Source organism: Xenopus laevis, chromosome 1L (assembly GCF_017654675.1).
Source record: "Xenopus laevis strain J_2021 chromosome 1L, Xenopus_laevis_v10.1, whole genome shotgun sequence".
Lineage (NCBI taxonomy): Eukaryota > Metazoa > Chordata > Amphibia > Anura > Pipidae > Xenopus > Xenopus laevis.
Window position 1 is genome coordinate 201,221,920 of NC_054371.1, and position 13,785 is coordinate 201,235,704.

General features: G+C 39.9%; 1 protein-coding gene across 3 annotated transcripts in view; it reads left to right on the forward strand.

Moving 5' to 3' along the window:
* The window catches only part of iqgap2.L (IQ motif containing GTPase activating protein 2 L homeolog), a 174,560-nt gene that overhangs the window by 152,237 nt on the left and 8,538 nt on the right, over positions 1 to 13,785 (forward strand). For all 3 annotated transcript variants that reach the window (XM_018265345.2, XM_018265360.2, XM_041568925.1), the window contains 4 exons: positions 1,748 to 1,832; positions 2,399 to 2,631; positions 6,799 to 6,931; positions 13,621 to 13,723. In XM_018265345.2, the coding sequence (XP_018120834.1) occupies positions 1,748 to 1,832; positions 2,399 to 2,631; positions 6,799 to 6,931; positions 13,621 to 13,723 (554 nt within the window). The remainder of the gene's footprint in view (positions 1 to 1,747; positions 1,833 to 2,398; positions 2,632 to 6,798; positions 6,932 to 13,620; positions 13,724 to 13,785) is intronic.

Genomic DNA, 13,785 nt, shown 5'->3' on the forward strand with positions numbered 1-13,785 from the left:
TTTCCAGGATACCTCCTTAAACGGGCTACTATGACTACATGCAGATTTGAAGCACCACTTAATTTACACAAGGTCACCCATTCGGATTAGAAGAAAAGAGGTTCTGCCTAAATATTCGGAAGGAGTTTTTTACAGTGAGAGCTGTGAAGATGTGGAATTGTCTCCCTGAATCAGTTGTACAGGCTGATACATTAGATGGCTTTAAGAAGGGGTTGGATTGCTTTTTAGCAAGTGAAGGAATACAGGGTTATGGATGAAAGCTCATAGTACAAGTTGATCCAGGGACTAGTCCGATTAACATTTTGGAGTAAGGAAGGATTTTTTCCCCCTCTAAGGCAAATTGGAGAGGCTTCAGATGTTTGTTTTTTTTTGCCTTCCTCTGGATCAACTAGCAGTTAGGCAGATTAAAAAAAAAAAAAAAACTTGATGGAAGTGTGTCTTTTTTCAACCTTACTTATTATGTTACTATGTTACATTGCCTATTATCGCTTGTTTTGTCTGCATACAGAAAGGCATCTTATGTTTACCTAATGTATTTCTTGACGAAGGGAGAGTCGGTATTTCATCAGTTTCATCAGGAACACCAGAATGATTTAGAAAACAAACAGCATTCAGCCTGATACCATATGTGCCTTATGCCATTGACTTCCAATGCCTCTAACTGTTACTGTGCACACAGGGCAGACCTTGTCTTAAAAATACACACACAAGCATTTTCAAGCTGAAATCTGGCCCATGTGCCATTAGTCTAAAGTTGGCCATACATGGTGAGGTTGCCAAATGATCAGATTTGGGCATGATTTGGGCAACCCTATACTGGGCCATATCGGGCTGATTGGATCATTGGCTCAAGGGCCAACGATTGCAACCTCCATAGGGGCCTGTCATATGAACATGTCAATATGCTCCTCGTTTGATCGGATTTTCAAACCTGTCCAGTTGATATCTGGTTGATTTTCAGCCATATATCTTTTTGGATACCCCATACACTGGTAGATAAGCTGCTGAATAGGTCTGAAGGATCCAAGTTGGTAGTCTAAATCTACTGTGTATGGCCACCTGAAGGCTAAGGGCACATGAGGCAAAGCCTTAGATTTTCTCCACCAGTGTTGCTCCCTCCACTCTACTTTGTCTCTGCACTGACAGCCATGGCATTATCATGCATGTAGACACCTGGGGGTATCTATAGTGAAGTTCCGCCACTTCCCATTCATTTCTATGGGGTTTTTAAAGGCGTATTTATCAAAGGGTGAAATTTCACTTTCACCCATTGATAAATACGCCTTTCAAAATCCCATAGAAATGAATGGAGAGCTGTGGAATTTCACTCTAGTGGCGGAACTTCACTCTTTGATAAATTTACCCCATGGAGTGAATATCAGTGCTTTAGAACTATGCATTTTTGCAGTGATATCCTCCATATTTGTGTGCACGCCAGCTGACACTGTGCCTGTCAATGCAGAACTGATTTTAGCACATTGACTTCTCTCTGCCTGCGGAGAAAAGCTGAGGTTGCACCATGTCCTAAAGCTAGGAATAGATGGTCTAATGTTACAACCCATGTATGCGTCTAACATATCTAGCTCATTGGGTGAAAAGACTAGATTCTTTCCTGTAGTGACTAATTATCACAATAACAATTGCAGAGGCATGTGGTTAAGTTTGCACAACAAGAAGAACTTTAATCAGAAATGGGAGGCTGTTTCTCTCTCTCTTTAACTAATACTTTTCATTTGTTCTTTTAAAGTTATGGAATGAGATATGTTGCCAAAGTTCTGAAAAACTCCCTGCATGAAAAGTTCCCTGATGCAACGGAGGATGAACTATTAAAGGTACCTGCGACTTAACACACATTGGACAGTGCAAGAACATAAGTCCTAGCTGAGTCATGGTTATAACACAATAGAAATATTGGATAGATTAGCAAATTATGGACTTCACATTGATGTAGTACCCAAGGGGCTACCAAGTTCAGATATGCAATATCAAAACATATTGGTCCATACTGAAATGGCTACACGACATATATACAGTATAATATATAAAATATGCCGCCTGTTGGAGTGATCGATCATAATGAAACCAGCCTCTCCTGTATAATGTACTAATAATCTGCAGATGTGGCTGACAAATCAGACATTATATCACATGGGAAACATGAGATACTTGGCTGAAGAGGAATATCTACTTAAGGGCCCTTCACAGTCATCTCTAATTAATATTTTAGGATGATCTAAAAGTGCATGCTCCACAAAGTAAAGCTTTCCCCAACATCAGTGCTCATATAAAGTCTATAATTGTCTGTTTTCCGCACCTCCTAACATACCATCACTGCCAAGGAAAAAGTTTTCTCAATAATTGCATTCAATTGTTATTATGCATCCATTTCTCCTTGCAGATTGTAGGAAACCTCCTTTATTACCGGTACATGAACCCAGCCATTGTTGCGCCAGACGGGTTTGATATTATAGATATAACTGCTGGAGGGCAGATACATTCTGATCAGAGAAGGAATCTCGGCTCCGTGGCTAAAGTTCTCCAGCATGCGGCTTCCAATAAACTGTTTGATGGCGAAAATGCCCATATGTCTTCCATGAACCCTTACCTCTCCCAAACACACCAGAAATTTAGGTAAAATCCTTTTATTATACTTTTATAATACACAAAAGCCATGAATATCCTATAAATTATACCCTTATAAACGGTGAGTTCTGATGTCATCAGTTATAAACGGTGAGTTCTGATGTCATTTCTGTCACATGACTCACCGAAACTTGTGTATTATAATAAATAAAGTACCCCCAGTTGCAAAATATGAGGATATTAGAAGTTACCTCGGAGTTTCCTGACCTGTATAAAAACACTCGGCCTTTGGCCTCGTGTTTTTATATGGTCAGGAAACTCCTTGGTAACTTATAATATCCTTATATTTTACAAAAGGGGGTACTTTATTCACTATATTATACTTATCCTTTTATTATACTTATCACAAATTGATGATACTATTTTTTCTTGCTGGCTTTTGATGTTTATATAGAATTACTTAGTTTTATTTTGTATAACCTGTCGGAAATCGTCTTTGTAAAATCGTTATACTCCAGCTCTTCAGCACTTCATTAGTATGATGTAGAGCAGGGATCCCCAACCTTTTGAACTTGTGAGCAACATCGAGAAGTTAAAGGAGTTGGGGAGCAACACTAGCAGGAAAAATGTTCTTGGGGTGCCAAATAAGTGCTGTGATTGGCCATTTGGTAGCCCCTATGTGTATTGTCAACCTACATTGAGACTCTGTTTGGCAGTGCACCTGGTTTTTATACAACCAACACTTGCCTGGAATTCAAAAATAAGCTCCTGCTTTGAGGCCACTGGGAGCAACATCCAAGGGGTTGGAGAGCAACATGTTGCTCATGAGCTACTGGTTGGGGATTACTGATGTAGAGAGTGATATATTTAGTTTTTTATTCAGCAGCTCTCCAGTTTGCAATTTCAGCAATCGCGTTGTTTGGTTCCCAATTACCCTAGCAACTATGCATTGATTTGAATTAGAGACTGGAATACGAATAGTGGAGGGCCTGTATAGAAAGATTAATAATAAAAAGCAATAACAATACATTTGTAGCCTTATAGAGCATTTGGTTTTTAGATGGGGTCAGTGAGACACCTATTTGAAAGCATACAAAAGTCAGAAGAAATAGGCAAATTGTAAAAAAAAAAAAAAATAATGAAGACCAGTTGAAAAGTTGCTTAGAAATGGCTATTCTATAACATTCTAAAAGTGAGGCCACCCCTTAAAGCAGTGCTTATCAGCATTCCAAATTAATGACCAAGGTTTCTACTTCAAGGAAATTGTACATGTACAAGATATGAATGATGATTATGTCAATGCCTAGGACCCATGAAACACTGTTACTTAGGCTCTTAGTCAGTGCAAAGCTGGTGGAGAAAAGTCAAGTGGCCTTAGTTAATGCACATGGAAATATATAATACTTAGAATAATTTGTATTTATTTCTTTTGCTTCTGCAAAGGTTTGAGTGGCTAGGGATGCGATGTTGCCTAAAGAGCCATTGAATCACTGATAGGCTGACCGCAAACTTCTTATAAACTCCCACAGGTCCTTATCGTGTTATTCGTCTTGTTACATAATGCCAGAAGGGGGCATGGCCTAGCCATCAATGGGGCTTGGTATCGGGTAATTTGGAAATGATAGTCTAACATGATAGTAAGTTTAAACTTTTCATAGCAAACGCAAGTCCCTTTGTATTTTTAAGTTGTATTTGGTAATACTCTAAATCAGGGGTCCCCATCCTTTTTTAGCCATGAGCCACATTCAAATGTAAAAAGTCAGAAAGCAATATAATCATGAAAAATGTTCCTGGGCTGTGATTGGCTATTTGGTAGCCTCTATGTGGGCTTGCAGCCCACAGTAGCCTCTTTTTGGCAATACACATAGTTCGTATGCAACTAAAACTCGCCTTTAAGCCAGGAACTCAACAATAAGAACCTGCTTTAAGGCCACTGAGAGCAACATCCAAGGCATCTGAGAGCAACATGTTACTCACAAGCCACTGGTTGGGGATCACTGCTCTAAATCAATGGCAGCATAGGTAGTGCTTTGTAGTGACCCTTTAAATATCCCTGGTCATACTGTATTTCTGAACTGGAGGGGGATTTCTGTTACCTGTTATTGACCCCCAACGCCCTATGAAAGTGAAAGTGCGTATTTATTCCTATCCCATCTGTAAACAATGGCAGGAAATGTCTTATTAGTCAAACTGGGAAAATCCATCTGATTTAGAAGTGTCAGTGGAGATGTAATGGAGAAAAGTGGAAATATTGTACTGTATGTTTTCTGTTTACCGCAAGTGACGCATATCTGGCGGTTCTCGGAATAGACTAGTGTTGCAAGTTTCCCAGTTGTACTGTGCCCAAAAGCAAGTGCCATTTTACAATATTACTGCCTCTCTTATGTAATGCATCATCTCTCAGTTATCATTTATAGGCATAAATGTTTTTATGTGTATTTTTGTCTCTGCTTCAATCATTCTTTAAGTTCTATGGGAAATAAACACCACTCTGACAGCTTCTTGTCCTCTGGTAGTGGGAGAGGGGGTCGCCAGCCTTAGAGGTGACTGGGACATGACGTTTGGTTTATTAATGGCTTGGGAATGTTCTCAGTGTTTGGGTTTATTTTCTTTTAATTGGCACAAGCCTGAAGGCTTATCAGACCTAGCAGCCTTAATAGCAATGAGTCCATCCTATAATAAGCATTTTTTATTCTTATTTTAATCCTTGTTCTTTTGTTGGAAATAAAAACCCAGCTCATGTTCATGGATGGAAAATGAGTTAGCTGCCGTCATAATTATCCCATCAAAAAGAACGATTTTGGGAAATGTTATGTTTAATCACTACACATATACTGACATGAATCTGTTTTCTAAAATAAGCACCTTAGTTATTCATTTGTCTGAGATTGCCAGCCGTAGAAATGTGTCCAGTCATCTCAGTAAGTCGAAGTGAGCCCTTTTTAATTCAAACATATAATTGATATCCCCCCTTCATTATTGTATGCACTCTCCACTCTATTGTAGTCTGGACTGTAAGACTATAAATATTAAAGGAGACATATAAAATAAATGTAAAAAAGCCTAATTGTGTAGGCAATTATGAATAATATATGGTGTTGGTGTCACATTGTGCTAAAAATGTATATTATCTTTATTGGAGCTCCCCATAGATGTCTGTTTATTTACATCTTTATAAACTGATGATAACACAAAGGAACAGCACGAACAGGGAATATTTTTCACAATGCAATACAAACAGCAGCCTTTTCGGGGGTTACCCATTCATTAGATACAGCATATGGGAGAGATTCCTTTTGTGGTTGAGTCCTGTCTATGGAATTTGTATCTGTCTTTGGCACATCAGACATCATTGTTTATTTGCCAATCAGTCAGGTATATACAGGTAGCGGGCTCCCTTTCAGGGCTGCCATCAGGGGAGCACTGGGGGACAATTGTCCCGGGACCCATGGCTTCTATATGTTAAGGGGGGCCCGGTAATGCTACGTTTCCTGGATTAGCCGGGCCCCCCTTGAAATGCCAATGTAGGAGCCGAGTTGAGCTGAAGTAGGGGCTGCATTGTGCCGAAGTACATGCCGAGCCATGCTGAACACCACATTTTTTTTTAAACCTTTGGGCATTCATTTTTATTTTGAACTTGGGGTCCTGGGGCGCTGATGTTTTTTTCTGGCCACAAATGTTTCTTTATACATGTACTGGTCCCTGGCCACCAATGTATTGTTTTTTTTTTAACTTGTAACGGGGCCCAGAAAATTTTGTTCGGGGCCCCTTGAATTCTGATGGTGGCCCTTCTCCCTTTAATTTACATATCCTCCAATCATCTGCTTGAGGCCAGCACACACAGCTAATTGTGGTGGGTAACAAGAGTATGCAAACTCAGTCCATTTCAATTGTACACAAAAGATCATTTTTTTGTACTAATAGCCATAAAGAAATGTGAGGGAATGTTGGATATTCTGTGTATGGAGTTATCTGATCCTCCTTTCATTATTTGCAAATAGGCACATATATGGTTACATGAAGTTTTTTGGTAGTCAACCTAAAATTGGATTTGTGCTACCAAAACCATACATTTTTAAAGTGCGTACTAGAATATAATGAAGCAATCCCTTTGTATTTAAACAATGTGCACTGCTTCACCATGGAATTCTACATACATTACGTACAACTTTCTGTTTTTAAGATTGAGAGAAACATTTCCTTTTTGTCTCGTAGGAAGTTCTTCCAGTCGGCTTGTGAGGTTCCGGAACCAGAGGAGAGATTTAATATTGATGAGTTTTCAGACTTGGTGACCCTGAGCAAACCTGTCATATACATTTCCATTGAAGAAATTATTAACACACATTCAGTGAGTATAAAAATGAGTGGGGCAACAACTTTGTGTAAAACAAAAACTTGCCACACTGTTGAAAACACAATTGGGGCTTACTTTTTGTCAGATAGACAGCTGCAGCTTATTTAGGTTATGGTTTATGAGGATGTGTAAATAGACCAAGTCGACTGACCCAGTAATTCACTAACCTTTTTTTCATACCCGTAGTATGTTATTGTGGTTACGCTTTTTAAAATCCTGATGTAGGGTGGGGGCAACCAGTGTTCTGGGATCAAGTACAGGTATGGGACCTATTATCCAGAATGCTGGGGTTTTCCGGATAATGGATCTTTCCATAATTTTCATCTGCATACCTTGTCTACTAGAAAATCATATCAGTATTAAATAAACCCAATAGACGGGTGTTGCTTCTAATAAGGATAAATTATATCTTAGTTTGGACCAAGTAAAATGTACTGTTTTATTATTACAGAGACAATTTTTGAAAAATTTGAATTATTTAATTATAATGGAGTCTATGGGAGACGGCCATAACCGTAATTCAGTGCTTTCTGGATAATGGGTTTCCTGGTAATGGATCCCATACCTGTACAAGATACTATTTTATTATTACATAGAAAAAGGAAATTGTTTTTAAAATGTTGCATATGGGAGACGACCATTCCGATATTTCTGGATATCGGGTTTCCGGATAATGGATCTCATACCTGTAATAACATAAATGTGGACTATAGGATGAATCCTGTTTTTTAGTGTATAGTCAACACTGGGAATGTATGGAAGGTCTCCCTGCATCGCTACACAGGTTAAAGGAGAAATTGATTGACATTTGCTGGGAATTACTGTTTTAATTCATTTTCCATGAATAGGGATTATTTCCTTTAGGGCAATAAAGGAAAGAAGTTTTTACAAAATTCTTGTCATAACCCACTAGAGCAGGTGTCCCCATCCTTTTTTACCCATGAGCCACATTCAGATGCAAAAAGAGTTGGGGAGCAACTCAAGCATAAAAAATGGACAACAATGATTGGCCATTTAGTTGCCCTAGGACTGGCAGCCTACAGGAGACTCTATTTGACATTACACTGGGGTTTTATGCACCAATAGTGTGAATAAAGGCATCTGTGCAGCAGCTTTGCGCCTATTGGTATTCTTTCCCCTAACTTGTTTACATTACTGGATTTTGCTTTGGATGGAAGCAGGGGTTCAAGAAACCTTTAAGAATACAACTAAGGCTAATTATACCAGTGCTCTATATTTGTTTTATGCACCAAAACTTACCTTCAAGCCTGGAATTCAAAAATAAGCATTTAGTCTGAGGCCAATGAGAGCAACATCCAAGGGGTCATCAGGAGGCACAGGCGGTACTATTGTACCGGGGCCGGACCTAAAGGGGGGCCCGGCTGTGCTCTACTTGTCTGTGAGGCCCAGAAAATGTTGTTGTCCGTGATTTCTAATGGCAGCCCTGCTCGTGATTATATGCAATCAAAATGACCTATTTGTTAAAAGTAAGTTTTAAAATTGCTAATATTTTGCTGGGTGCTACATGAGTCTTACATATGGTGCATTTCTCTGTAATAACAATTACTTTGGATGGGAGTGCGGAGGAGCTGGGAGAGTGAGTCACCATTATATCTTCCATATGGTGCTTGTTAGCCCTCAGAATGTATAAATTATGTGTTTATGTGCATAAGGAATCCTCTGCCCCAATCCCACTCAGGCATGAGGAAAAAATTAGGAAAACCTCCTGCTCGAATACTCATATATTTCAGTCAAAAGCAAAGGTTAATTATGATAGAAATATTGACTTGTTTGTGCCCGAGCCACAAGGCAATTAAGTAGCACGGTCTAAAGTTTCAGCTACCGGTATGGAACCCACTCCTCTCTGTTCTACCCACCCCTCTACATACAATGGAGGTGATCTGAGTAACGTAGGCAATTCATGAATTTGTGCCTTCCATTTTGGAATGTGCGACGCTTAAAAAAATAAAAAAATCCAAAGTGCGCCTAATATGTGCCACCATTGCTCCAAAACATTGGGTGTGATATAAATAAAAATAAGTTGAAGAAATAACTATTTTGATCTCTTTAGTGCAGTTTCTGCTGCCACTTTGCTTATGGCTCAGGGACATCAAGGTGAAACACAATGAACAGCCCATAGTCACACTGAGTTAATTTAATGTCACACAACGTAAATTTGGCAATGTTTCTATTTAATCATTATTTCCTAGTTCACATCTGTCGAACTTTGGGATCCCCAACCTTTTGAACACGTGAGCAACATTCAGATGTAAAAGGAGTTGGGGAGCAATGCTAGCATGAAAAGTGTTCTTGGGGTGCCAAATAAGGGCTGTAATTAGCCATTTGGTAGCCCCTATGTGGACTGTCCACTACATGAGGTTTTGTTTGGCAGTACATGCGGTTTTTATGCAACAAAAACTTGCCTCCAAATCAGTAATTCAAAAATAAGCACTCGGTGTGAGGCCACTGGGAGCAACATCGAAGTGTTTGGAAAGCAACATGTTACTCATGAGCTACTGGTTGGGGATCACTGGTCTAACATTATCACTTGAACAAGTGGGTTGGTTGGTTACTGTTTATAGAGCATAAATCCTGTCTTAACTGAACTGGAGCCTTTAATGCCGACCCAGAATGGTTTCTGTTATAAGACAAACATTCATCAAGCAATAAAAGGGTTGTTTGTGTTACAAGATTTTTGCAAATTACTGGCCTTCTAGTTAATCGTTATCCAAGTTGTTTGTGGCAACAATTGGCAGTAATTTTATTACCACTTTCATACAATTACCTAATACAATTCTTCAGAGACATTGTGACACAGGCTGATTTCCTTGTTCATTGCAGTGGACTGGGTACACTTTTAACACACATTGATGGTTACATTGTACAGGTATAGGATCCCTTATCCGGAAACTCGATATCCAGAAAGCTCCGAATTACGGAATGGCTGTCTCCGATAGACTCCATTTTATCCAAATAATCCGAATTTTTTAAAATGATATCCTTTTTCTCTGTAATAATAAAACAGTAGCTTGTACTTGATCCCAACTAAGATATAATTAATCCTTATTGGAAGCAAAACCAGCCTATTGGGTTTATTTAATGTTTAAATGAATTTCTAGTAGACTTAAGGCATGAAGACCCAAATTACGGAAAGATCCGTTATCTGGAAAACCCCAGGTCCCGAGCATTCTGGATAACAGGTCCCATACCTGTACTGGGTTATGCATGGATAGTAAGATTGCTGGTTGCTATCATAATTCACAATATCTTTACAGGAAGTGCAGAGACTTACAATAACATAACATCATAATGGACAGTACATGCTAGGGAGCAGCTTGTGCTCCAATTCAAAAGGAATTGACACTTGTTTTTCTCCTATTGTTATATGCCTACCTGTGTAGTAGCAAATGCTGAAAATAGCATTATAACATGGACTATGGGTCAGAACCAAACCTTTATAAGCAAAGTATTACTGGAAAGTGAGAGTATATATTTGGAAGTTATCCTTTACTCGGTATGGAAGTATGAATGGCAGAGGGACCAAACAATAAAGACTCAATCAACATAAGAACAGTGACCCCAGTGTGTTTGCTACAATAGAGATCCCACCTGAGCAATGGAGAGGAAAATGGGGTGGGTGAGTTGGTGGCATTGGGTTTGCAAGAACAGGACAGAAGCCCCCCTGCTTGTGGAGAGTTTTAGAACACTGGAACCTGAAGTATATTTTATTCAAGCTCCCTCAGAGCTGGGCCAAGTGGTTCCATTCAAGACAATACTACCTGGTCTGGTGTCTTGCTTACTCACCCCTTCCACAATGTTCCCTCCCTGCTATATGCAGAAAAAAATAATTGTGGGCACACAACTTTTTTAAAAACTGTGTGCACAGGTCAGAATAAATGCAAAAGCTTTCACACAAATGTCTTTGTGCGCACCACTGTTGTGTGCACTGGCCTCAAAATTTGTGCAAGCACGAGCGACACAGCTTAGAGGGAACATTGCTCTACTGGTAATCGGCCCACACCAAAGGCCAGCATGGGACTGGAAGATCTGAGGTCCACCTAGGCTTCCACCCCAGCTACAACGCACCTCCAGGCCCCCACCCCCGTTCTGGGCCCACCTCCCCAGAACCACAACCCCCCTCCAGGCCCCTGCAACCTCCCATCCTCCCTGCGTGTACCTGTTCTTTAGTAGAAGCCGCGGTGCTGGGGAGATCAGGGGGTAGCGTGGGCTCTTACAAAGGGTGTGGGTCTAGGTCAGTGCGGCCCCCCGGGTTTTTACCCCGCTGACCCAGTCTAACTCAGGCCTCTTCTTCCTACCCCTAGTTCCATCCCTGCACTCACTTACTATGTACTCTCCATATTACATAATACATTTGAGATAATTAGACCTTGGTCGACTTAGAACAAAATCTTTGAAAATATAAAAAAATATATGTCCTTGCAAACCCTGTCATCTCTTGCTGTGTTCTGTATTTAAGACGCATAGAAACGTACTTGGGGTCATTTCTGTGCCTCTGCCTTTATTGAGTTATTGAGATGAAGCTCAGGTGCACTGACCTGTACATAAGTTAAGGTTCCCCAGTGAATTGTAGTGTTGTTGAACATGTGTGTGTCTATACATAGGCTTGAAGTGTGTATGCTGGACAGATGCTTCAACCATATATTTTTTTGTTTTGTGTTCTTAAGGATGAGTGGGCGTTAAAATAATAAGGCTTTCCCTCACAAACTGGTAAATCCAGCTTCAAACTGCTATAAAATGCTGTGAATAAACAGGATGCACTAAAGTTCAAATTATGACACAGTGATGTTTTTAGTGCTCACTGAGGTCCCATTAGACAGCAGTGCAGTATGAATACCGGAGAATTGCCCTTATCTACTGCACTAGGAAGGAAGCAGCCGATTACACTAGTGATTTGCTTTTTTCTGAAATGACCTTTCTGAGTGACAGCTTGGCCACTTTGTCATGCACTGCTGCCACTTCTTATCCCTATATATCACACAAAGAGACCCACAAAGCTTTTTGTATTCAATGTAGTCATAGATCTGCTTGAAAAAAGACAACAGTCTTTTCTATATTGCATATTGTAAATAAAGTCAAGTCACAGTCTTAAAAACCCCTGGCATCTGCAGTTGCATTTTCTACAATGGGGATACTGACCCTCCTCTCCCTGGTTTGCACATTCTAGGAAAACGATAGGGGGTTGGCATCAGATCCTAAATCATATTTACTTATATTGTTTGTAGGCAAGACGTTGCACAAATAGTAGAATGCAAAAGTGGTGGGTTTATCAAAAAGTGGACAGGGTGTTGGGTTTGTCAGGGCATAACTAAGAATGGCTGGGCAAGATTGGGGCATGGATTATTTTGTCCGTACAGAGGTAAAGTGAAGATTGGTGTCAAACAAGATGGCTACTGGGGTTGAGTCAGTAGGAGAGTGTCTGAATTCTTGAGAGTTCTGTGATCCTTTAAGAGAGGGGTGTCAGGGGGATCCTACAGCAATTTGAGTACTGGTAAGTGGGTATACAACAAGACTCTTGAATACTGATGTTGGTACACGTATGGGACCTGTTATTCAAAATGGATCTCCATACCTTAAGTCTACAAAAAATCCTATAAACATTAAATAAACGTAATTGAATTGGTTTGCCTCCAATAAGATTTAATTATATCTTAGATAGGAACAAGTACAAGGTACAGTATTATTATTACAGAGAAAAGGGAACTAATTAAAAAGAATTTGAGCTGGTTAAAATGGAGTCTATAGGGGATGGCCTTTCCATAATTTGGAGTTTTGTGGATAACTAGTTTCCAGATAATGTATCCTATACCTGTATTTAAATAGTCTTGCCACTAACTGATCATTTTTGAGAATGGTGTTCCACAAGCATATGATATCCATAGTTTACATGTTCTTTTACTGTTATATCTTGAGGATCAAGGTAGCTAAGGACAATAGGCAATATCTGTGCCGGCACACATTGGTCCGTTTCACAACTCCACAGGGCAGGGATACCTTCCTTATGTTTCCTGGTAATCTACTTGGATTTAGTTAAAGTGCATTGTGATTTTTTCTCTTGTGTAATTATTTACACAATTGATTTTAACTTTATGTACACTTCGTTGCACCATATGCAGTGGCATATTTCTATGTTAGGCTGGTGGCACACGGTGGAGATTAGTCGCCAAGCGATAAATCTTCACTACTGCGGGCGACTGATCTCCCTAAAATGTCCTCCCACCGGCAAGAATGTCAATTGCCTGCGGGATGTCATGTAGTGCTTCGGTTTTCCGAAGTTGCCTCACAACGAATGCCAGAGGGGCTGCTGTAAGATGTTATAGACAGTGACTATTTATTGGGCTGGTGGCAAGACTGGGGTTAGGAGAGTTTTCCTGTCTGAAATTAACCTAATGCCTAAAGAGTGGTGAGGATAGAATGTGCTGCTCCTAGGACAATAAATGTGTCAGATCTAGTAACAGCAATGAAACCAATCAGTTGTAAGTTACTAGACCTAGCTGTTTTTCTTGTTGCATGGGGTGGGACTCCGTGCACCTTGCTGCCTGCTCACCTTGTACTTTGGAAAACACTAATAAAATATAAATAATACAAATAAATAATTGTATATACCTTTACCCTTTACTAAATAAATGTAGTTGGTAGTCAGCTATCCCTTCTGTTTCTCACAGCTTCTTCTAGAACATCAGGACGCCATTTCTCCAGACCACAATGACATTTTGCACGAGCTGCTGGAGGCACTGGGAACCGTCCCTGATGTTGAATCCTTTCTGGGTAAAGAATGCAGGGTTATTTCTTTCCAAGTGCCCTACCGCACTACTCTGTCTTTATTTCTG